The following is a 25723-nucleotide window of genomic DNA, read 5'->3' as shown; positions in this document are numbered from 1 at the left end:
AGGTTAACAGCTCTCACTAACCTGTGAGGGCCCGTCCACTCCAAGCACCTCTTCTCTGATCAGTGGAGGGAATTCTATGTCCTTGACCAGCATTTCTCAGTCTTCCGCTGAGGTTACATAGTTTACTCAAATGAAGGTAACTCCAGTATCTGTGACCTAATTCTGTGTGCTAGGCATCACCCCCAATTTACAGAAACTGAGGTCCACACAAGCCAAGTAATATGCCCAAAAAGCAAAGCTGCTGTTAGACCCCAGGGCCGTGACGGAGATCAAGGCCCTGCCCTTTCCATCCCATCCAGGGCAGTTTTAACAGCAGCACTGTTTCTGCCACAGTGCTTATGAAATGACTCCAGAGGTAACCACACTCTCACTGCTGAGAGAAAATCTGTACCAGTCATTATACAAAGTGCCCATCACCTAGATAAAGCTGTTACATTTTGATAATGCAAACAGTATGTGCTGAGATAACTAAGCTGTCGCAGCAGTCCTTTATGACTTGCAATAATATTTGCAAAATTAAATCCTTATAAGCACCCTGGACATTCATGGTTGAGGTCTAAGAATAGCCCTGAAGTCTCTGTGATGCACAATGGCCAATCTCCTAAGGAGTGTGATAAAACAAACTACCACATCAAGATCCATATGGCAGGGATGTCTGGGTGGCTCAGTCGTTAAGCATCTGCCTTCAGCTCAGGGCGTGATCCCAGGGTCCTGGGATCGAGCCCCACATCAGGCTCCTCTGCTATGAGCCTGCTTCTTCCTCTCCCACTCCCCCTGCTGGTGTTCCCTCTCTCGCTGGCTGTCTCTCTCTGTCAAATAAATAAATAAAATCTTAAAAAAAAAAAAAAAAAGATCCATATGGCAAAGTCACCGTTAAGAGAACCACGTGAAGTCACAACATCCAAGTATGTGATAAGCTTCTCCCTATGGAAGTGTTAATGGGTGCTCAGGCAACTTACCTTTGGTATAGGAAACCGCAGTTGAGCTATTTGAACTTCACTGACTAGAGGAACGGTGATCCGATTGGGAAGCACCAGGTAGTTTGATATTATATCCAGAATGATTGTATCCGACAAACCACTATGAGGTGGGTGGTAAAAAGAACAAACCAACTATCAGGCGTATCAACACTAGTTATCGCTTTAACAGCAAACTTACCACAAACATGATACAACACCCCATTTACAAAGTCAGAATTGTCTAATTTCTCAAAGACAATATTTAAGACAGCAGTTCAAAACTTTAGCTGCAATATAGCTATGGTAACTACTATGTGGGATATATGTATAGCTGAGAATACATGGTAATATTCTGGCTACATTTCATAATATTCTAAATAATGTTTCATATGTTCCTGTGTGACTTCATCATTGACTTATATCAACGTAATGTAAGACACATTACATTTTGTTTTTTTAGCATATTTCAAACAGCCAGAAAAGTGCAAAGAATACCGAAACAAACATCCATCTACCCGTTCCATGTTCCTTACATTAAATTTCTCTCATTATTTTTGCATAGCTTTCAATCAAGTAAAAGAATTTACAGTTTATTCTCTCTTCACACTGTATTTGCGTACTGAATACTGTAATAATTTTGAAATTCTATATACCACTGCACAGAGAACTCAGTAATGTGAATAAAATTGGGGAGGATAAAGAAACAAATGTACTTCATATTTTGCCTATTCTTTGGGGTAAATGTGAGAATTAAGTAACATGTATGTGACAATGTTTTTGAAAGCATACTTAAATGAAGTTTCATTGCTGTGGAAGAACACCTTTAACCAGAACTAAGAAGTTTCAAGAGAATCTTACTTCTTGCCAATACTTCTCAGATGTTAAAATTGTTAATAGATATACGTAAAGTAATCATACATATAAAAATACCCACTAGGAGTGAAAGTCACCATCATTCGTTAACAGCTGAACACTCGCTCAAAGCTGGGTATCCAAATGCAATGACAAGAGAAGGGGTCTTACCTTAGGACTTCCCAGTCCAAGATGGAAAAAAGACTGAAAAACCCACAACCCCACAGACAACACAGCTCTATTTATGAATACGTCAGTGAATTAGATGTTAACACCCTAAAGAGACAGGGTCTCAGCTGGCAGACACTGGATATATGGTCACTAAGCATATTCTTACTTTGCTATTCCCCCCACCCCCAAATACTGGTTTTGTTTACATTGAAAAATCTGCTGGAACAGGAAACCCTTTGATGATATGCTTTCAAGAATCCCTTAACTGCTATGGTGGTAGGCCAACTGCCTCACCACCAACCCTAGCCATGCAGACGGAGAGGCCTAACACCCAGGAAAGCAGCAGAAGGCCCACTCTGGTGCCTCATCCCTGCTCACCTGTCTATCCTATTGTGTACATGCCCAGTCTCCTCCTGAATTACCAGGGCTGCAGTGCTGCTCCTAACCGTTCCCTGGGGCATCGACATATGGCTGGCCCCTCTGTTTGTCCTGGCTGCTGTCATGGTCTAGAGCGGCTCTTGGGTCTAGTCTTCTTTGTCCTTCGGAACTGCCTGCTCATCACCTTAGTTTTGTTTCTATCATAATTCTCACCCCTTCTTATACTTTTACCACTCAGTTTAGGGTTCTTCATTGAAACATATAGGGAATGCCAAAATTTATGGTCAAGTGCAGTAATTCAGGTATTACTGCTACTTTATAATACTTTGGGTTCCGTTTTTTATCAATGAATACAGCATGTAGATGTTCATTTTGCAAAGCTCAAGGCAAGATTTGTTAGGTTCACAGTTACTGAATATTTACCTTTATAACATAAAACTCGCCATAGCTGTGATTTGATAGAAAGTCTTTGAGTAGGAAAGCACTGCTCAAATTTTATGTTAAGTATATATGTATATATTTTATTACATAAATTGTTATATAAATTTAACATAATTTTGTATAAATTATATATATCCTGTATTAATATATAATTTCATTTAAGAGATTTTTTTATATATACCTTTTATACCACAGCTTTGTTTCTTTTCTTTTTTTTTTTTTTAAAGATTTTATTTATTTATTTGACAGAGAGACAGCCAGAGAGAGGGAACACAAGCAGGGGGAGTGGGAGAGAAAGAAGCAGGCTCACAGTGGAAGAGCCTGATGCGAGGCTCGATCCCACAACGCCGGGATCACGCCCTGAGCCGAAGGCAGACGCTTAACGACTGAGCCACACAGGCGCCCCCACAGCTTTGTTTCTGACTGGTGTGTATTTCCCCCCATATTTCTAATACACATGAGAATACATTTTAAATGATATGTATATTTTTCTATATACTAACTATAAGAATATATATTTTATATACTACTTGCATAGAAATCTATATATAAAATAGCTAAAAGCTATTACTATATAAAGAGAACCTGTCATTATCATTAAATATCATTAAATAAAATGGAGTGTATATATGTATGTATCTCAATGTATATAGACATATGTGTGTGTGTGTGTGTGTATATATATATTCCTTTTACTTTATTTCGTATTTTTATTTTTTAGTAGGCTCTATGCCCAACATGGGGCTTGAACTCAAAAACCCTAGATGTTATACGCAACTAATGAATCATCAAACTTTACATCAAAAACCAGGGATGTACTGTGTGATGACTAACATATTATAATAAAAAAAAATTAAAAAAAAGTCGCATGCTCCACCGACTGAGCCACCCAGGTGCCCCCCTGTACCTCTCTTTTAAATAAATGATTTAGAACTGATTCCCCCAGCTGCAGGATTGCCAAAAGCAGCATATGTCCTCTGGCTCACCCTGTAAGGGAACTAATACAATGCTATTTACAGGGTAGCTGCTTGACAAGCCCGTGTTTATTTCAGTCCTCCTGTGATACAAGAGGAGGAAAGTAGAACACATTTTTAAAAAAAGATTTATTTATTTCAGAGAGAGAATCCTCAAGCAGGCTCCCCGCTGAGCACAGAGCCTGACGCAGGGCTTGATCCCATGACCCCAAGATCATGACCCAAGCTGCAATCAACCCTAACTGACTAAGCCCACCCTCTCCCCCCGCATCCCAAACACATTTTCTACACCAAATGGCAACAGGGATTTGTTATTTGGCTGGCTAACCAGCATCCGTTCCCACAGAAAGTACTGGTGAAAGTTCTTCCTCTGCTTCTCCCACATCCCTACCCTGGTCCCCCTGTTCCTCCTCTGGGGGTGGGCAAGAGACCCAAACATGATCATCAGAATCACAGGGTTTGTCCAAGGATGGGTGGACAAACAGAAGTCAGCCCTGGAACTTTTGCTGGAACTAGCAGAATAAGGTTCTTCTCAGACTGAAGTCACTAGGCATGAACAGAAGCTAGAAGCTGCTACTCCGCAGCAAGGGCCCGCCTGACAACAACCCACGCAGAGAACAGCAGAGTCCAGAGCGAGACAGAGAGCCCTTAGGGCGTCATTTGAACACCAACACCAGCCTGTGCATGACTCCACCCTGACAACGCTCCAGCCTGCTCAGCGACATGAGCTCGGGATGAGCCACAGGAGCGGGAGCTACGTGGCAGCAGGTGTGACTGCTCTGTGCACAGCTACACCACAGCACTAAGAACAGTGGCTGGCTCAGAGCACGTACAATACCCATTTGTTGGCTAAATGAATAAGCTGTCTTAAAAAATACTATTTATTTACTCATTTACTTTTTTTTAAGTTTATTTATTTAAGCTATCTCTACACTCAATGTGGGTCTTGATCTCAAGACCCCAAGACCAAGAGTCACACACTCCTCCAACTGAGCCAACCAAACACCCCCTACTCATTTATTTACTTTCTTATTTAAGACCACTTGTGTTGGGCTTGTTGCTTGCAACTAAGTACCCTAATGAGTACTCAAACAATTCTTTAAGTTCTCCTTTCTTTGTAAAGATCTTTTAAAGATAACAGAACTTTCTATATCCATTAAAATCACAGTGCCTAAAAAAGATTTTTATTATTAGGACTATGCCTCATTTTATTAAAGTCCTAAATTTTCCCTGATAATGAAACAATATAAAGTTCTTTCTAATGGCCATTTTAGGGACATAAACACACAGAAATAGAAAAAAAACAGACCAATTTAATTTCGGAACTATTTTAGGAAAAAAACCCAGATTAGGAACATTATCTACTAGGAACATGTATAACCGTAACCAATAGGTAATGCATTTCAACCTTCAAATACTACAAAAGTAAACAGCAAAGGCAGGTTTCCAGAACTTCCTGCTTGGCAACAAGTAATAGGTCCTTTGCAAACAGTCACCTCCCATCAGGTGAGATGGATGGTTGTGACCTGAGGAAGACTTCACTTTCCTCACAGCAGGGATGTGCCGTTCATGGCTTCATAAGCTTACTATGGGCATATTTCCTCATGTTTTAGATGTGAGATTGCTACAGAATAATGAATGGACTCCCAGTGATGTGAGGCAGAAACTGTAGGCTTCTCAGCTCTCGCACCCAGGCCCTGGGGTGACCCTACACATTCCTAGGTCTAGGACATACATTTACCCCCCTGTGGAGGAGCTGCTGGAGGCATGGGAGGCAGTAGCACAGCGTGAAAAGAACCCAAAGAGCTAGTTCTGAAACATATATTTATTTTTAAAGTTTTCTTTATTTTTCTGAGAAAATAAGAAAAACCAAATTTAAAAATTAACTTGCAGAATATTAAAAGGCTGCTACTTTTCTAAAACACCAAAGCTTGGGATAATTGGCTGGCTCAGTTGGCAGAGCATGTGACTCTTGATTTCAGGGTCATGAGTTCAAACACCATGTTGGGCATGGAGCCTACTTAAAAAAAATAAAAATAAAAAAATAAAAAGTTAAAAAGAAAACACTAAAGCTGGAAAGATGCTTCATGATGAATGAAAAGTAAAATGAAGGGTGAGTGACCCACTCTAACACCCTCACCCACTCTCCTTCTGCTCACTTGGTCCCAGTGTCTCAGACGCAGTCAGGAGAACAGAGCCTAGCCAGTGTCTTCACCTGATCAGCACACGACAGCCTGCTGAGAGGCACGGATTCTGCTTGGTGGACACTGGCCTTACCCGTTCTGTGTTGTTTTCATGACACCAGAAATGCACATTACACCACCACCAAGTAACCACAGGACATGACATCATACTTACTTTAATCCAGGGATATCAAGAAGATTAGTCAGTCCTGTCCAGTTTATTTCTATAAGCTGTTTTAAAAAAAGGGGCAAATATTAAGTTTCCAAATTATTTCCAATTACCAAATCAAATCATACAGGTTTCTTTCTTTTTTTTTTTTTTTTAATTTTATTTATTTATTTGACAGAGACAGAGACAGCCAGCGAGAGAGGGAACACAAGCAGGGGGAGTGGGAGAGGAAGAAGCAGGCTCATAGCGGAGGAGCCTGATGTGGGGCTTGATCCCATAACACTGGGATCACGCCCTGAGCCGAAGGCAGACGCTTAACCACTGTGCCACCCAGGCGCCCCCATACAGGTTTCTTTATAAGCAAAATACGTTAGTTCATAATACTGTCCTACACCTTGCTTTTCACTTTGTAAACTACCAGTCATTGTCCTTTGTTGGTAAATGGAGAGCTATCTCTTTTTTTATGTTGTTTTTCCTAGTATGCATCCTCCGGTAAAAATCTAATGATTTATATACCTTTGCTCTTATTCATGGACACCAAGAATATCTATAATTTCTCTTTTTTATACCTCCCCCAAAACAGATACTGAAAATCAGTCCGTTTGGTAGTTTAAACATGGTACTTTATCCGTTTCAATTTACATTTTCCTGATATCAGTGGAACATGTTCTATTCACTCAGTCAACATTTGTATTTTATCTGCTCAATTTTCTAGTGGCTATTTGGGTATTTACTTAGAATAATTCCTACATAGTTGGCTAAGGTAAGGTTCCATTTAGTGGATATAAACGGGTAAAAAAAAAAACAGCTTGATTAGAACTGCTTTCTTATCAAAGTGCACACTGCACATAATAAAATTACTTGTACTTTATATTTGTAGAAGAAATGCTAAGTGAAATTGCATGATCTCAATTACCCATATAGTTGTAGTAATAAAACTGCTCAAATCCCTTTGGGAAGTATATAGTTATAAATAAATACAAACTAGAAGAGTCAAGATTCTTCTGGATAAACCAAAACTGAAAAAAATTTTTTTAAAGAAGTCCTGAAAGACTAAGATTTTTTAGAATAAGAGAAATGAAATACAAATTTATTGCAAATATCAGTAAAAACTCCTACTGGTGCCCTCATACCCACCCACCCCAAGAACAGCCGTAGAAGCAATGGCAATCTGGGGCAACCAGCACTGGCCAGCACCCTGATCACGACCTCTCAATACATCTTCCAAGGGATTGTGAAGAAGCGGCTGATTGCAGGACTGGGGCAAAAACTGTCGAGAGGAACCTGTGGCATCTTGTTGGATCAGAAAGCTCAGGAAACACTCAAAGATGAATGAGAGGTCCTGTCAAAGGTGGGTCCCCTGGAAGGGACTTTAACTACAGATGATCAAGTGTCAGGTGACAGAGGGCTTACTCTCAGGACCCTTGTCAAAATGAGGAGATACATTTAAATGCCGCCCAAGTTCAGAGAAACCAGACACCAGGGAGGCAGGAACAGGATTCAGCTGGGTCTGAGAAGAGATGTGAATGCCAAGAAAGAAGTTCCCAGGGAAGGGACCCATTGGAGGCCCTGAAGGAGGAGCTAGCCTGTCCTTGAACAAAGGGAAGCAGGGACAGGAAGAGGGGCGAGAAAGGGGCGAGAGAGCTTGTGTGTGAACCAGTGCGTGAGTGTGAGAGCATGTGTGAGGACGAGTGTGAGAAAGTGAGCATGTGAGCGTGAGCACATGAGAATAAGTGAGTGTATGTGAGAACAAGTGTGAGTGTGAAAGCACAAGGAAGAATGAGTGTGAATGTGAGAATGAGTAAGTGTGAGAGGTCTGGAAAGTGAGCACACAGAAGGAGAAGCCACAAGAGGGCTGGGAGCAAGGCAGTGTTTGGGAAAAGCAACTAAATTTAGTGTCCCCTGTTCCCACCCCAACCACTGCACGGGGACCACGGAGACCTCTGGGAGAAACTGAGCATGCAGATGTTTTCCAATCCCCTCTCTGGGCTGCTGCAGTTCTCCTAGGAGAAATGGAATCAGTAGTGTGGTTACACTTGCACTGGAACAACACAAATGAATCTGTGTATTTCATGAAAACAACAGACATGCCTTTCTCCTCTTTGCTTTTCCATGAATGCATGGTCTGATGTATGTAGTGAAACGTAGAGTTCAACTGTTTATTTCGGCACTTACTCTATGCCAGGTGTTCTAGGTGAGTTAAATTGTACAGCAGAGACCACGAATCACTTGGGAAGTCTGCTAAAAATACAGACTGGTGGCTCCCACCCTTCTCCAGAGTTTTTCAATCAGTCAATTTTCACTGGTGGTGAAGACCAAGAAACTCTTGGGACTTCCAGCTTCCAGCTGGGATGTAAAAAACTGGCAAGAGCATCACAAATGCACAAAAAGAGCTGAGGTGACAGGGCCACCAGCCTGAAATGCTTCCTCAGAGGCAGCTCCAAGAGTGGCTAAGGCCACCACAGGGCAACTGAGAGGTTCTAGCTAAATCCTAATTGCTAAAGGCCAGGTGCAGGTGAGACAGAGAAAGCCCTTTGAAATCCAGTCACAGGGCATCTGAAACCCAGTAGGTGGGCTGAGCAGTGTGTGCTACAGAGACTGGGGAAAACACTTCTTACAGGGGTGAGGTCAGGGAGGGAGCAGCTGCTACTGGAAAGACCCAAACTCCACCTTCCATGGTAAGGAAGAGAAGCCACTGCGAAAAGGGACACATAGGTGGAGGCTCACTGCAGATGGGGAGAGGAGAAGAATACCCTCTAAGTCTGGGGGAGCAGGACACCATCCCAGGCCCTGTTAGATCCTGTATTCCTGGAGGCAGGTATGCAGACTCACTCCTGCATTAAGACCCACCGAAGACATAAGCACAAGGAGAAGGCAAGGTCACTTGGAAGGGCGCTAGCCCTGAAACCCAGTACAGGTCAGAGCAGTGGGGAGCTCCCCTGTTCCAACTATGGGGATAGGGCAAGAATATCCAAAATAATGAAAGATATCTTTTTTTTTTTTTAAGATTTTTTTTTTTTTAATTTATTTATTCGACAGAGATAGAGACAGCCGGTGAGAGAGGGAACACAAGCAGGGGGAGTGGGAGAGGAAGAAGCAGGCTCATAGCGGAAGAGCCTGATGTGGGGCTCGATCCCAGAACACCGGGATCACGCCCTGAGCCGAAGGCAGACGCTTAACCGCTGTGCCAACCAGGCGCCCCTAATGAAAGATATCAAACCACAATCCAGGAAACTCCAAGAACACCTGGCAGGATAAATAGCCCCTCCGAAGCTCCCAGGTGCTTGATGTGTGGTCTAAGTGTGCACCCTCTCCAATCTGGTACACTCTGGTGGACCTGTCTGCCTCTCCACCTCACTGCTGCCTTCTACACAGGGTTGAAGGAATTGGCTTCCAGGAGCCTGATCCAAACACTGCAAGCTTCCTCCTCCCAGCCAGTCTAGGGGTCCATACCTGACACAGATGGAACAAAGAAGGGAAGGCAGGAAGACTCCCTACCTCTTGAGTGCACTGGCAGTTCTGTTTCCCGCATATGAACTAGAGGACAGAGGAAGCCAGTCTCAGAGGGAAGAGAGAATGGAGCAAAGGCACATCAGGCATGGGTGACAGTCACTCAGGGTTTAAATTCTGCATTCCAGTAGGTTTCATGAGAGAGCAGTACATGCTATTTTCATTTAAGTACAGCCTTTCCTTCTTCCCTTCCTTTGATTAAGGTATCTCGGTTGCTGGACCTATAGCTAACAGGATTCAAGTTCTTCTCATGGTCACTGTAAAAGGAAGGTATTTCCATTTTTACAGATGGAGAAATGCAATCTGTGGTTCAAAGACTCTGCTAGCGGGGAGGACACTCTTAGGATAAACACACTGTGGGCATGCCCCAGATCATCTTCTGTATGAGCGCTGGAAGAAACTTGCTAGATTTACTTGAGGCTAATCTGTGCTCTTGGAATAAAGCTGGGGATTCCGAAACACCCCTCCGAGTGTATGCCAGAGGCAGTTTCAACAGTCAGGTTAGCATGAGTGGGCCAGTTCCCTGCAAAACAGCCAAGGGGAGACACTGGCTGGTTCTGGCTCTTACCAGAACCTTCACCCAAGTTTTTGTGTTTACCAACACTTGACTTCTGGTGTTAAGACCCACCAGAATGCTAAACCTATGTGTAGGTTTAATTAATTTCTGAGGACTTACTATGAGCCAGGCACCTACTCTTTTAGATCTACTGACATTTCGTCTTGCGAGGCAGTAGTCCCCGTGTCACAGACGGGGAGACTTGGGCTCAGAAGGATTAAAAAAACTGTTCAAGGCATACGGTCAGAAGACAAAAACCAGGTGTGGAAGACCAGACTGGAGAAACCCAAGTCTGTCACTTAACCATTATACATACCACCTTCGCGGTACTCTGAAAATTTGTTGCTTTAGAAATTTTTTTTTTTTTAAATAAGTAGCACATTATCAAAACTAACTGAAACAAATCAACAAGAACAAAGATGTGCAAAGGTTTCAAAAAGAGTCTCTGGCACTACTCTTCTAAATCATTTGGATAGCCAAAAACCCCCAAATCTTTGTAGCTATATTTTTCCTTAGGGGTGAGGAAGAATTACTTGGCAACCAGTAGTGAGTTCTGTTCTCATATTTTCCAGTCGAAAATAACTGGAAAAAAAAATTTCCCTTCTCTCCAAAGCATATGTTTGGCGACTTTACTCACCATATAAGGAAATGAATGATTCCGAACTTTTCACAGCCTCATCCATTTCTGACACTAAGATTTTGTTTGGAAGTTACATTACAATTTTTTTTTTTTAAAGATTTTATTTATTTGACAGAGAGAGAGCGAGAGAGGGAACACAAGTCGGGTGGGGGGGGGCGGGAGAGGGAGAAGCAGGCTTCCTGCTGAGCAGGGAGCCCAACTCAGGGGCTCCATCTGAGGGTCCCAGGATCATGACCTGAGCCGAAGGCGTACACTTAATGACTGAGCCACCCAGGCGCCCCTGTTATTTTTAAAGTAAATATACCTATGGAAGATCCAACCTAAGGAAGAGTACTACTAAGTTTTGAGGGAGACTTAAAGATTTGGATTTATTTTCTGAACAGAAAAAAAGTCTTTAATTGTGAAAAAGTTTCCTGTAAATCAAAAATACTTAGCCATCTACTAAAGATTAGTTTTTAATATTCATTAATGAAGGAAGTTTCTTAAGCATATAATGGCTTTTAAACAACTGGTATGTGGGAAAAAAAGACACGAATTTTAAATCTTTTATGGAGCTCTTCATTTTTCAAAATTTTAATACATTAAATTTTAATACAGAGATTCTTTAATGCCTTTTTTAATTTTACTGTTTTATGTAGTTAAAATACATTCAAAATAAGCCTGTTATTTAAGCAATAAAAAGCAAATCAGAGAAGTACTTTTAGGGGTAAAAAAGTGAAGACACTTAATTCTCTCATTTTTACACAGAAAAAATACCACGTGTAGTCTGGTCTAAATAAACCCATATTTTAAAAAACCCAACAACAATAATTTGTATTAAGTTATTTAAATCAAATCGTAAGAATTAATATTCCTGTTTTAAACTATACATAATGTTAATGGTACCTCCGAAAAGGACTCACAAAAGTTATAAAAATGGCATATCATGAAAAGATAACTGAGAAGCAGGTCAATTCATCCATCAGACATTTATTGAACTGTATGGAGACAGATATGGCTGTGGCTTTCAAAGAGTTAACAAGAAGTATGCCACAACATATGGGGCAGGATGGCACCAGGAACACAAGGGGAAGCCAACTACCTGTGTCTTTGGAAGGGATTACACAAAGGGACAAAGACAGTGTTCTGGGAGCAGGAAAAGACAAAGGGAGATGTTGAGAGATGATGGCAGTTGGTACTATCCTTGGATTATGACTTCTCCCTGTGGCTGGAAATCGGTATGCTCATCAGGGGCAGTGCCAGGACATGAGGCTAGAGAGAGAGCCCACCTAGACCATGATGACTGTCTACAAGGGAGAGATGCTCCCTAGTGGGTCAGTTTGCACCTTGGGAAGATAACCCTAGTGGTGAAGCGTACTGAGGACAGAGCCAAGGCAGGAAGCCAGTCAGAGGCTGTAGGATCCACACAAGGAAGAGGCTTGTAGGTAAGGAGCCACCCAGGTGAGGGGGGAACCTTAGGAAGAGTCAAAGGGAGGGGGAGGGGCTAAAGTGAGGAGTCAGTCTAGGTAGGAATGATATTTTTATTGTCTTATTTTTGAGCTAATAATGACAAGTATTGACTACTTATAAGAAAATGTGGAATATATATATATTCCATAAATAATCATATATAAACACACCATGACAGAGAGGCATTGTATGCGAATGATAGCAGCCTTTGTTGGCAGGGGTTGCAAGGAGGCTTACGGGTTAGTATGAGAACAGCAACTCTGTCAGCCTAGGCTCCTCGACTTACTGGTTTTGTGATTTGGACAAATTAGACTCTCAGTTCCTGGTCAGTAAAAGGAAACTATGTTAGTACTCACTGTAAAGTTAATAAGGATTAGATGAGCAAATATCTATAAATCACACTTGGTGACAGGCGCTGAATGTTAGTTACAACCTACACTTTTAAAAAAGTCTATGCTTTCCAATTTTCTGTAACAAACATATTATTTTTCGTAATCAGGAAAAAAAAGCTGTCTATTAAGAGATGAAGCCCTCCATTAAGAGCATAAGAAGTATAAAAACACTCAAAGGATTCATGTATCAGAAAAGGGAAATGTGAGAGAAGGACAGACTATGTTTCTCTGCTTTACACATCCTTGTCAGTTAATGGGAAAAATGAAATTAATGTTGACTTACTGGTTTCCTAAGGAAGAAGACAGACAAGGCTCCCACTAGGGGCATGTCTCCAATCAACGGTTCCAGGATCACCCGCATCGTACCATGAATCTAAATTCAAATGGGAAACCAAAACATGTCATAGAAGACAATTCCACAGGCCATCTACTGATGCAAGGAGGACACATGATCATCTTAGTGACTTCTGAGCATCTGACTTCATGTTTCTCTCAAGTATAACCTACAAATAAAAAACTTAACTTCAAAGAAATTCTGAGTTAATAAAAACTTCACTTTACTTTTTGAATAGAGCATAAAGAATTTTAGAAGACTATGAAACTTTAAAAACCTTACCTGTATACTTTGCACACCGGCTCTACAAAAATATCGCTTGATCTCCAAGTCAATCTCACAGTTTCCCACAAAACTAGCAAAGAAAAAAGTTCTGTATTACTGCCTCTTAATCACCACAGACCTGCAAGGTATATAATCTAAGTAAAATGAAAGCAAAACAACCGAAACCAGCCTGTAGGCAAAACTGTAACCTAAGCCCCATGTCCGAGTATTTTACTGTCCAGAATAGCAGATGTCCCTGGCTAGCAGATTCGACATTGCCACACAGATTACACATATCACTTCTCAAAGTGCAACTTCTGCATCAGTCTCTGGTTGGAATGTAGTTTTTATTTGTTTTATATACAACTGTGTTGGTTTAAAACATTAAAAAAAAAAGCTTAGATTATATCTCACCAGAAGTAAATTTTGCGCCCACGCTCCCTGGTTGTGAGAAAACTAACAACAGCGCCCCAGAGCTGTGACATCAAAGGTTAGAAATGATGCGTTTTGGGGGCACCAATTTTACTCAGTGATTAAGCCATTTCAATCATTAATACAAAATGAAACAAACGAAACAAGAATATAGTATGATGCCGAATGTCAGGCTTACATCTATTAATACGGACATGAAACATCATCTGTTTTGTGCGGGGTCTCCGTGATTTGACTCCCACCCTCAAAAGCGAGAACATCTGGGGGCAGTCTGATGAATGCTGGAAAGAGAGTGTCTAAGCACACAAGTAAAATACTAATGAAGGGCATCTGGGATGAATTCTTCCAATATTTACGTCCTGGTGCGAAAGCCAGCACCTATAGATTATTCTTATGGAGCATGATTCTGTATCTAGCTGTTAAAAAACCAGCTCAAAACTTTCCTCTTCTTCACCCTAAGACCTGATCATTTTATTTCCTAATATATGCCAACTACTCCTTCCCCATCTCTACCGCCTATAACCTAATTAAAGTCCCAGTCTGGAACACATAAAAAAGTGGAATGATTTACTCTAGAGACCTAAATATCTGAGCAGCACAATCTGCATACATTGTTGTGACTGCTAAAAACATGAAAGCCAGACTGCGTCTTCACAATGCCACCCATTAACTGACGCATTCAAATGTTTATTTAAGAAATGTGCATGAAATCCTCTCCTGGTGCTGGAATGAGAACATGGTTTCCATCCTCATGAAGCTCATTATCAGACTAGTGGACAGTCCCAGGGTACAGCTGAGCTGAAGACACAGTGGAGCTTCCTTTTATCCCACTGATGACAACAAGGTTCGCAGCAATGCCTGATATTTTAAAGATGCAGAATTTTCCATCATATCATTAGAGGCAGTCAATGCTCCTTTTTAAAATAAAGGTAATTGGTACCAACTCTGTACATTTACTACATTTATACACTTCAGAAGCTCAAACACAACATTATAAAATAAAAGGATCCTTAGTCAAGGATCAAAATAGGAAACAAAACTATGAACCCAGTCTGTCAGTGGACACACTTCAGCAGTTGCCCCTTACACAGCTGTGTTACTAGGCCTCGCAGAGATGCAGGAAGCCATGAGCAAGTTCACAAAGAATGAGGACAGGAACTAAACAAAACCACCTTTATCTGCAGGTGTGGTACCTGGCAGACTGTCAATTAATCTTTTTCCCAATTATTTTTTATTGTGGCAAAATATACAGAACGTAAAGTGGACCATGTGCACCATTTGTGTGTAGTTCAGTGCCATCGAGCACATTCACCCTGTTGTGCGACCATCACCACCACTGTCTCCAGGACTCGTCCATCTTATAGAACTGAAACTCTGTCCCCATGAAACCACTTACCATTCCTCCTCCCCCAGGCCCTGGTGCCGAGCACCCCAATTTCTTTCTCTCTGAGTCTGACCACTCTAAGTACCTCATGTAAGTGGAATCATACAGTATTTGTCTTTTTGTGACAGGCTTACCTCACTCAGCATAACATCCTTACGGTTCATCCATGTTGTAGCATCTATCAGAACTGCCTTTTCTTTTTTTAGCTTTAGAATGGTATTAGATAATCAGCTATATCCCAAAGTCACCTTTTTTTTTAAGTTTTTATTTTAATCACCTGATGCTCACCATGAAGAATTCTTTTTTTTTTTTAAAGGTGACTAAAATTCCACTGCACGTACAGACCACATTTTCCTCACCCATTCATTTGTCGATGAACACTTGGGTTGCTTCCACATTTCAGCTATTGTGAACTGTTACGAATGTAGGTGTACAGACATCTCTTTGAAACTTTGTTTTCAGTTCTTTTGGGAACAGACCCAGAAGCAGAATTGCAGGGTCTTATGGTAATTCTGTTTAACTTTTTGAGGAACAACTTTTCTGTTCTGACAGCAACTGCACCGTTTTACATTCCCAACAACACTGCACAAGGGGTTCAGTTTCTCCACGTCCATGCCAACACTTGCTGCTTTCTCGTTTCACAGCAGCTGCCCTAATGGGTATGAGGTGGTGGCTCACTGTTTTGATTCGCAGCTCCCTGCTTACCGATGAGGGGAGCATCTTCTCATGTGCTGGCTGCCCATTTGTACATCTTCTAGGGAGAAATGTCTATTTAAGACCTTTTGTCCATATCTGAATTGGGTTGTGTGTTGTTGAGGTACAGGAGTTCTTTATACCTTCAGATATTAAACGCTCATTGGACATGTGATCACACGGATTGCGCTGATTCTACAGATTGCTTTTAGTGCTGACATATAATAATATTAAGTCTTCCAAACGAAGAACATGGGTGGGACGCCTTCCATCTACTTACGTCTTCTATAGTTACTCTCAGCAGTGTTTTATAGTTTCTTTGTACAAGTCTTTCACCTTCTTGGTTAATTCCCAAGAGTTTTATTCCTTCTGATTCTGTTGTAAACGAGACTGCTTTCTTGATTTCATTTTTGGACTGTGCATTATTAGCATACAGAATGGAAATGATCTTGTGTGTGCTGACTTTATGTTCTGCTACTTTGCTGTATTTATTAGTTCTACTAGTTTTTTTTGTGGAATCCTAAGGGTTTTCTACATATAAGATCATATCACATGCGAACAGAGACAATTTTACTTCCTCCTTTCCAACCTGGATGCCTTGTCTTTTTATTCCTGCCTAGAGGCTCTGGCTAGGACTTCCAGTGCCATGTTAAATGGAAGTGGTTGAAGTGGACATGGCTGCTCCTAATCTTGGAAGAAAAGCCTAGTCTTGCACCAATGAGGATGATGTTTGCTGGGGTTTCTCACATATGCCTTTTTAAAAAATATTTATTTATTTAAGTAATCACTATACCCAATGTGGGGCTTGAACTCATGACCCCGAGACAAGAGTCGCACTCTCCTCCAACTGAACCAGCCAGGCGCCCCTCACATATGCCTTTTATTATGCTGAAGTAGTTTTCTTCTGTTTCCCGTTTGCTGAGTGTTTTTATCATGGAAAAATAATGAATTTTGTCAAATGTTTTTTCTACATCAACTGAAAGGATCATGTGGCTTTTTCCCCTCCATTCTGTTAACGTGGCACTTGATTCATTTGTCTATGTTGAAGGATCCTTGCATCCTGGGAATAAATCCCACTTGGTCATGGTGTATAATTCTTTTAATACATTGCTGAATTCAGTTTGCTAATATTTTGATGAGAAATTTGGCATCAGTGTTCATAACAGATATGGGTCTGTAGTTTTCTTGTAGTGTCTTTAATTTTTTAAATTAAATATGCTTATGATTGGCAATTATCTAGGCTATCAGGAATCAAGACACAGAAAGTAAATAAATGTGGGTCTTCAACAATTTAGTCAAATTCCACCAAATATCAGCTAAGAAATATGCTCATTGTATCTCCCACTTTAATGGGTACAGCCAAAGGACATTACAGGTCATTCACTATGACACAAATATAACACAAATAAGAACTTACCTAATCTGAAGGTCCAAAATAATTTGCCTTTTGTCCACATTTTCAGTGTACACTTTAACACCATTGATCCTAAGGGGCTGAAATAAGAGGCAGCTTATTTTAAAATACTTATTTAAAAAATAAACCCAAACTTTACACACAGTATAGGATGAGAACAAGCGTAGCACGAGGCTACAGGGACTAAACTGCTTTCACAGCATACTAGCTGCTTCACTTCGGGCAAGTTAGTAGGCCTTCGTTCTCCAGTGTTCTCATCTGTGAAGTGTGGATAATAATGGCATCTATCTAATGACGTTACTGTGAAATCGAAGGACATAAGGAGTGTGTCTGGTGTGCAGTGAGCGCTTAAAGGTCAAACCCCGTGGCCCTTTGTTTCTTCCAATTTACTTTGATCCTTTCCCTCTAACTCTGTTCTTACATGGTTTGAAACATAACTTCCTTTTTTTCCCTTTATGTCTTATAATTTTTCATTTCTTAAAATTTTCACAAAAACAGGGCTTTTGAGTAAATCAAAATACTGGCTGTAGGTATAATTTTAATCTAATCTTAATTTAATCTGATACATGATAGAAACATGATTGTAAAAAGAAAAGGCAGATTATAATAAATGTCATGTTTCAAGGACCCAGCTGTTAACACCATTTCAAACCCTCCCATTTTATTACTTTGAGATTGCTTCTAGGAATGTTCTCAACCTCTTATTTGAGCATCAAACACTCAAGCTGAAGAAATTCCTTACCTTTGGAGTACTACAGCTTACTGTGACATTTAGGTGCCCTAACATCTTACCCCTCAACTAGCTGCAGGATTAAACTCTAAGTCTTTGGGGGCGCCTGGCTGGCTCAGTTGGTTCAGTGTCTGCCTTCGGCTCAGGTCATGATCCTGGGGTCCTGGGATTGAGCCCCATATGGGGCTCCTTGCTCAGCAGGAAGTCTGCTTCTTCCTCTGCCTGCTGCTCCCCCTGCTTGTGCTCTCTTTTACAAATAAATAAATAAATAAATAAAATCTTAAAAACAAAACTAAACTCTAAGTCTTTGAGCATCCACATTTCCTACTATCCTAGGTTCCTGGCCTTTTCCCTGATACTGGCTCAGACATGCACAGACTATGAATCACAGAGAACACAGTTCAAATCACTATGTTGAGTGAAAATGGGGTATAGGTGGCTTAAGACCTTTAGTTTAAATGTTTGCATTAGATAATATTCTCTTCCTCCACTTAACATGACATCTGAGGTTAGGAGAAGCAGCAAGGCCAACCCCACTCCAGATGACCGAGCATTATCCAACATAGGACAAACACCTGAAGGCAACAGAACTCAGCTGACTGAGGGATTCAGCCAGCACATCGGGTGTGTACAAAGAATCCTGCTCAAGGCTCTGCATGTTCTTCTGGCCTGTTCCTTCCTCAGATAGCCCGAGTTCGCCTGTACTTGTAAGATACCAGTGCAGTTAATAATGATGCCAAGCTGCCTTTGCTGAGTCAGCACTACTCTTAACATTCTTCCTGTTCTCCAAGGATAATCTTAGTATCAAACTTAAAGAACGTGTAATAGGAAGTGAACATAATTCTCCCTAAAACAAATCCAGCTGGGGTTAGAATTATAAATCTCCACAAACACAAGCATATCATCTTACATTAGGGGACTGCAAACATAGCCTGCAGGTTAAATTTAGCCTTTGGCTAAGAATGGTTTTTACATTTTTAAATGATTATAAAAGAAATGGAGGCGGGAGGAGAATATACCTCAAAGATCCTATGGGCTGTCAAAGCCTAAAATACATAGTACCTGGCTTTTTACAGAAAAAGTGAACCCCTGCTTCATATTCACATAGCATTCTACCTTGTAATTGTGTTTTCCTATCTGTTATCATTTTAGGTCAGAGAAGGTAAAATACATATGAAAGGTAAGTATTACATAGGGGTCTTGTGCAGGCACTTGAACAACAGGATGATCTGAAGACCTCACAGCTAAGAGGAAAAGTGACTACGTACAGCACATGTGTCTTCAGTGGAGACCCCAGATTTTGAGTAACTGTAGCTAAAATGGAGCATTCTGGGATTACAGGATGGGAATGAGCCCGGGGGCATGGACAAACACAACACAGCAACCAGGTCAGACACTCCTTGGCCACATTATTAAAACCCTGATGGTCTGAAGCAAGGACACGTGAACTGCAGCATATGGTGATGGCATGTTGTGTGGCTCTACTGTGCGTGCACTAAATGTGTGTAAACTGTGTAGGTGTATTTAAAGTACTACTGAATTCTGAATTTTCATTAGGCATACAAAACAATGTTACCTTGGAAAGTAATACAATGTTATATGTCAATTATACATCAATTAAAAAAAACGTTACCCTGAACTGTTGCTAATCACTGTAAACACTGACTTAAAAAAATAAAAGCAGCACCTAACCATAATCAACTAATTTAGATGTTGTCTTGAGGCTTTCACTAGAAGGAATATTAGGAATTAGCAGTTTTTCTTGGTATATGATTCTAATAACAAAATATATCTTTCCCTTCATCTATGTAATTAATGCGATTCTGTAAGCCTGGAACTGGAGTCCTTAATTATTGTTTTTAAACATCTTGAGGGGGTAAACACCTTTAAGTTTGTTGTCAATTACTATACTTTTAGTATGAATTCACATATCAAACTCCCTTTCCAACTAGACAGACTGTGAAAAACTGTACAAAGGTAATTCTGACAGAAGGATGTGGGGTAGAAAGACATGATAGGAACTGAGAGAAACCACCGAAGGAAACTGAACGGGCCAAAGACCACAGGGGAAGAAAGAGTGCAACGTGAGGACCTCCCAACAGGCAAGGGGAGGCGTCTCACATGAGGCAGAACTAGGATGAGCTGCAGAGACAGCCTGCTAGACCCTCACCAGGAGCAATTTTTTCTCTAGAAAGTAATCTGAAGTACCTTCATATATTTTTTGAAATTTTCACACCAATTCCACTGTGCGCACAAGTAAGAAGAAGAAGAAGAAGAAACTGACCTGCTGACCCACGTCAACTTTTGTGAAGCTGAATGTGCTAAGGTGGGTGTTTGCTCCCCGCACAGCCGGCTCTATAGTTTCTCGAAACAACTTCTCTATAAACTGGCAAATAAAAGGCCACATGTGTTTTACAGTCTGTAGAGAAGAACGAACTCACGTCAAACAAAATGCCGTAATAAGTAATAATGTGTGACGCACTAACACGTAAGAATGTATTTACGTCATCATGAAAAATTACACCTCTACAGTTTACCAGAATTTTTGAAAATTAAAAGGGGGAGGTCTCCTTTTTGTTACGCAAAATCAACATGATCTGAATTTCAAAAATGTACTATGACAATAAACTACGGATTAACTAATATGTTGCAGAAATTAGTTATTTTGGTTAAGCATTCCATTTAAGCATATCAGCACATTTAAAGTTCCTTAGGGAAAAAAAATCAGAAAACCCTGTGGTTTTAGCCCATTTCTAAAAACGTAAAACTGTATAGATCTTAATAAACATTAATAAGTTCTCTTGAATGATGGACTAACTTCCGGTGCTGTAAGGCAAATCTTTACTCTACATTAGTTTTTACTCTATAGCGTTAAGGGTATATAAAGTATGGGGACAAACATCTACTTTAAAGCATATGATCTTAAAAAATAACCTTTTTTAAATTAAAAATGATTATTCATCTATTACTAGGTTTCTTGGGAATTATTTCTCTTTTCATAATATTTTCAAAAATTTTGCATGTAATTATTATAAAATTAACTTGAGCATTAGCCAACCAGGGAAGTAGACACAAGGCCAAATACACAACAATGAATATATCATCGATTTTTTTCATGTTAAAGACACAGTTTTCACTACTTAGGAAAGTAACGTATCAGTTATGACTCAGTTTTTTTTGAGAGCAGGAGCTAGCCCACTAAGTCCAAATGAGTTCACGTACTGTCAACATCCAAATTCCCAAAAATGGAAAGAGGGCATCTCATCCTCTAACTCCCACTGATAATCTGGTATTTAGTATATTCTACTCTTACCTTATTTAGCCATTCTGCTCTTTCAGTGTCTGGAAAATGAACCTAAGAGAAAAACATACACATGACTTATGGACTCCCAGCAACTGTACATAAAATGTCATGCAGGCTATTTAATATTCTTATTGTATGCCAATTGTTTACCTAACGCTTCTTTACAATGCCGGGCCCTGAAGCTCTGCACAAGGGCTTCTGAGGAGAAACTGAAATGTGTGGTGTTCTGGCTCTTTACATCCCAATAACACTTTGAGGCAGAAAAGTCCAGTGACAACCAATGCCACAGTCCCTTCTTTGTATCTCTGAGGTCCAGAGGAAAGCTCACTGGCATCTGAAACACTGGGAAGAGTATTCCACTGTGAGCTCTTCCTTTTTAAGAGATGTGCTTCTCCACTCCATGTCCAGCATTGCCATCAGTACTCTAGACATCTAGACTCTTCAAGAACCCACTTTTCCCTCTTACTTTCCTCTTTTGGCCCAAACCAGCTGGCAAATGCTTTTCTGCATTTGGCTCCTCTCACACCATCTCCCAAATGAATATTATAATTATAGTCCTCCATGAGTAGGGCCTGTATATTGGAGAAAATGAGTGTTTGCAGAGAAACAAACAAACCTATTTAGAAAAAAGGTGGAAAAGTATGTTCTTCACTGTTAAAATAAAAACCCCTTGCAGAGGAAGGCTAAAGCTGTTTTGGGCAGAGAGTTTTCCTCTGAGAAATGCTATGTACTCCCTCAAAGAAAGAACAGCATGTAGGCCATACTAATGTTCTGAAAAGCGTATTCTTGGTTTAGATGTACAATGGGTCACAGGCAGTTCTGTAAGGGTGACTGTGATATGGTCAGGCAAATGTTCTCATTTCTGGAACTGCCACACTCATGTTCCTAAATAACACAGGCACAGCAACCAGTGAAAGACAAGCCTCCTACCCCACACTCTGGCTGAGAGGAGCTGGCCAGGGAATATTATGGTGGTGGGGGCAGGGAAGTTTCCAAGAAGATGGTTCTCTTAAGAACCAAGTCCACCTCTCAAGCTTGGCCCTGAGGAACAAATGAGCAGCAGCAGCTGGTTCCTGGTAGGAGGCCACAGTCACTGAACCCTCTCATAGCCACACTGCTCCATGAGAGAGGCCACAGCAGTTTCCTCCTTTTCCTCTGTGTCCACGTGCCTGAGCTGCCCACTCCTTCACACCACAGGTTCAACATGCCTGAATCATGAGGGTGGGCCAGAGGGAACGGACATAATGTGTTCTAAGTTAGTCAGCTTGAATCCATTCAGGGACAAAGGCAAAGGGATGGCAACCTTCCAGAATTAAGGAAAAGGCTTAAGAGCTGGGAAGGATAATGCTCAAGGAGGCAAAGATCTGGGGAAGAGAACTGCTGGCAAAGAGTGCTTAAATCCAGAGGACATATCACTGTGGAGAGGCCTATCTGACCTGAGTGGAACTGTACTTTCTGCCAAGAACTTGAGACATTTGGGGGCTTGGTAGACCAGCTGGACTAGGGTGCAAAATGAAGCACGTGCACCTCCCCTGCAGGTTGTATTCTGCTATTTCTCCACATTATCGTGAAGTAGCCAGTACTCTACATCAGATCAGGAATGCAACGCGTGGTTGCCACTCCAGGGTACCAGGCCTTAAAAAGAAGGTGTTCAGCTGTGGTCCCAGGAAGCGATTTATTGTGAGATTGTCTTCCCTTCTGCCCCTGCCCCTCTGAATCCAACTAGCCACAACGGCGACAGGAAGGACCAGAAGCACAAGCAGAGTACCTATTTGGGGACAGCCAGAACTCTTTCACTGTAGATGTGTTTCTCCTGTAATTTGAGTAACCAACAGAACTGACAACTCTCTCCGCAGGCTTGCCTTTTCTGGTGCCGCTACGACTGCCGACACTCGCTTACCTGGAGGCCTTGCTCAGCTTCCCAGCCACACGAAGTCTAGCTCTAGAACTCTAGAACACAGGAGCCACATTTTAGTTACCTCACTCAAGGCCATAAACTCCTACATGTTTATCAAATGCGACATCAAATACCTGCCTCAAATCATATCTTCTCTGACTCACCGCCCCCAAATCTTGTCTTGATCACAGTCCTGTGGAATTCAACCGAACAATAATGGCTCCTTTGCACAGAAATATATTCTTCTTTATTTACTGGTTACCTTTTTCTTAACTTCCCCTCTCTGCCAGTTCTTCCTTACAATCAGCTCACCTCCATTCTAGACAACTTCCCAAACATGCCACCATTCACAATCACTCCTCAGCCCCACAGCAGTCACACTCCGGTTCTCTCCAGAAATCTGCATTCGTCACACATAACTCTGTTAAGGCTCCTCAGCTGCTCTGTGTACCCAACACCTCCCTCTCGCCCAGTGCACTACATACTTGTACAAAGGAATGAACTGTCTCTAGAGAGATGCTCTAAAGAGATGCTACTCAGAGCTGACAGAATGCTCAACACTCAACCTAATAACATTACTCCTGAGTCTTTGTGTGGACTTTGCTTTTTCAGAGACATCTATATTTGTGACTATTTAGAATATTACTGAATTTACTGTAAGTTCTTTGGGTTCTACTTTAATGTAGAATGTTACGTGAAGTGTAAAACCTCAATATGGTATTGGACTTAGATTAACATTCTGTATCATTCCACATTGAATAAAAATAACAACTATCCACATCATGATAATCCTTAGGACCACGTGGGCTTACAGATGACAGCAAGAACACATGATGCTAGGACGTGAGTGAGAGGGGCCCACACAGGTGATCCATGGCTTCAATTCTAGAAATCTTAAACTGCTGCTCTGCTTCATGAAGAAATATTCCCAATGTCAAGTGTCCTTTAATAAAATTACAGCAAGATGAGTTTAATCTGTCACTTAAGTTTTCCTTTTACCTGTTTTCAGATCTTTTCTTTGCTCCCAAACATTATGAAGTGACAGGATATGCCCCAGTTAACAACTGAAACCATCTGTGAAAACAAAGACTTTGCCTGTTGCGATTTTAGTCTGTGATGGCACAAATCATCACTCAAGGCAGACATCAGAATGCCCACCCCCCTGAGAACACAGCAGGCTCTTGGGGGGCTGGCACCAGCACCTCTACAGATGGATATCCCATGTTCCTCAGTAACCAAGAGACAGGACAGACTGAGGTCTTGCCAGAAACACCTGGGCCAGATGGGCTGCATCTTTTTCCAGTGAGCAGGGGGTAAGTGGTCAGTTCCTTGTCACTAACTGGTAGAGAGTCACCTGTTAATCCTACATACTTCAGAGAAACTTTCTCTGTAGTTTACGTGCAAAGGTTTTCCTTCTACTACTGAGGGGTAAAATGTGTCTGCAGTAGTTTTCTTTTCTTTTCTTTTCTTTCTTTCTTTCTTTCTTTCTTTCTTTCTTTCTTTCTTTTTTTTTTTTTTTTTTTAAGATTCTTTCGTTTCTTTGAAGAACTGAATTCTTGCTAAGTTCTAAAAGCCCATAACCAGGTATCCTAAGTATAATGCCTCACGCAGAGAAAGCTGTGACTAATCTACATTTTCCGCCCACTTCAAATTTAAGGAAGGCTCAAAGATTAGGGTGCTGTCTGGGAGTCTATACGCACAAAGTTGTATGAATACAAATTTACTTAGAGACAAATCATCAGATTTTCAGAGTCCACAAAACCAAGAAGGTTAAGATCACATATATAATGAGGCGATCGATAAGCCTGAGCTCCCTTCAAAGCCCTTCATATAAAAGGTTTGGAGAAGCAGAACCTGAGTGAAGACAGATGCTGAAGACCCCATCCTTGGATGACTGAGGAACAGACAGCAAATCTCCCTCCAACTGAGTTCCTCGAAGATTATACTTGGTTGACATAATAAAAGTAACTGGTAACTGCTGGGCAGTATTATGTGCTGCTTTGTGTGTGGCCGGTGCTGTGGTGAGCTATCAACACACATTCTCTGAGCTCATTCTTTTCTCTTTTTTGTGGATAAAAGACCTTGAATTTAATAAGGTAGACAACCAGCTTGCACAACCCAGGACACCGATCCACACCCTTTGTCCCCAGGCATTTGTGCAGATGTGCACGTGTGTCAACACAACTTCATAAATCGTATTTCTTCCTCCTTCTCATCCATCTGCCTTCAAAGTAGAAAAGGAATTATGTCAATGAGGCCAAGAAACTTTCCATCTCCCAAGTCACACATATGGATCCTGTGTTAATTTTCTCCCCCACATTGCACCTGAACTATTTTGAACTATCCACCCAGTCGAGCAAACCAGAAATCTCAGAGTCACCATTACTACTGCCTCTCCTGCACTCCCTAACCCTGCCTGGTCAGCTCTTCCTTCTAAATCTCTATCTGAGCTAGTTCTTAACAACAAATCTACAAAGAGGAACCACTAACATCCCCAATTTACAGGATAACTACTAACTGACAGAATGGGGATGAAAAATCAGATTGGTCTGCCCCTGCTGTTGACCACTTCATTACTGAGGGATGAAAAAGTGCTG

At 41.1% G+C, this 25723-nt stretch overlaps 1 protein-coding gene across 5 annotated transcripts in view; it reads right to left on the bottom strand.

The window, feature by feature from the left end:
* The window catches only part of ESYT2 (extended synaptotagmin 2), an 80995-nt gene that overhangs the window by 30893 nt on the left and 24379 nt on the right, over window positions 1–25723 (bottom strand). For 4 of the 5 annotated variants that reach the window (XM_087860646.1, XM_045792204.2, XM_045792205.2 and 1 more), the window contains exons 2-8: window positions 21239–21280; window positions 20210–20344; window positions 17199–17275; window positions 13291–13363; window positions 12958–13047; window positions 6134–6189; window positions 960–1080 (exon numbers count right to left, since the gene is read on the bottom strand). In XM_087860646.1, coding sequence (XP_087716772.1) covers window positions 960–1080; window positions 6134–6189; window positions 12958–13047; window positions 13291–13363; window positions 17199–17275; window positions 20210–20344; window positions 21239–21280 — 594 coding nt within the window. Of the gene's footprint in view, window positions 1–959; window positions 1081–6133; window positions 6190–12957; window positions 13048–13290; window positions 13364–17198; window positions 17276–20209; window positions 20345–21238; window positions 21281–23129; window positions 24597–25723 lie in introns of those variants that run through there. The other variant, XM_045792207.2, reaches the window with a different exon arrangement.

The sequence above is a fragment of the Ursus americanus genome, chromosome 3 (assembly GCF_024610735.1).
Source record: "Ursus americanus isolate L20-20 chromosome 3, mUrsAme1.1.p, whole genome shotgun sequence".
Taxonomy (NCBI): domain Eukaryota; kingdom Metazoa; phylum Chordata; class Mammalia; order Carnivora; family Ursidae; genus Ursus; species Ursus americanus.
Note: the sequence above shows the minus strand (reverse complement) of the source record. Positions and strands in the feature narration are given on the sequence as shown.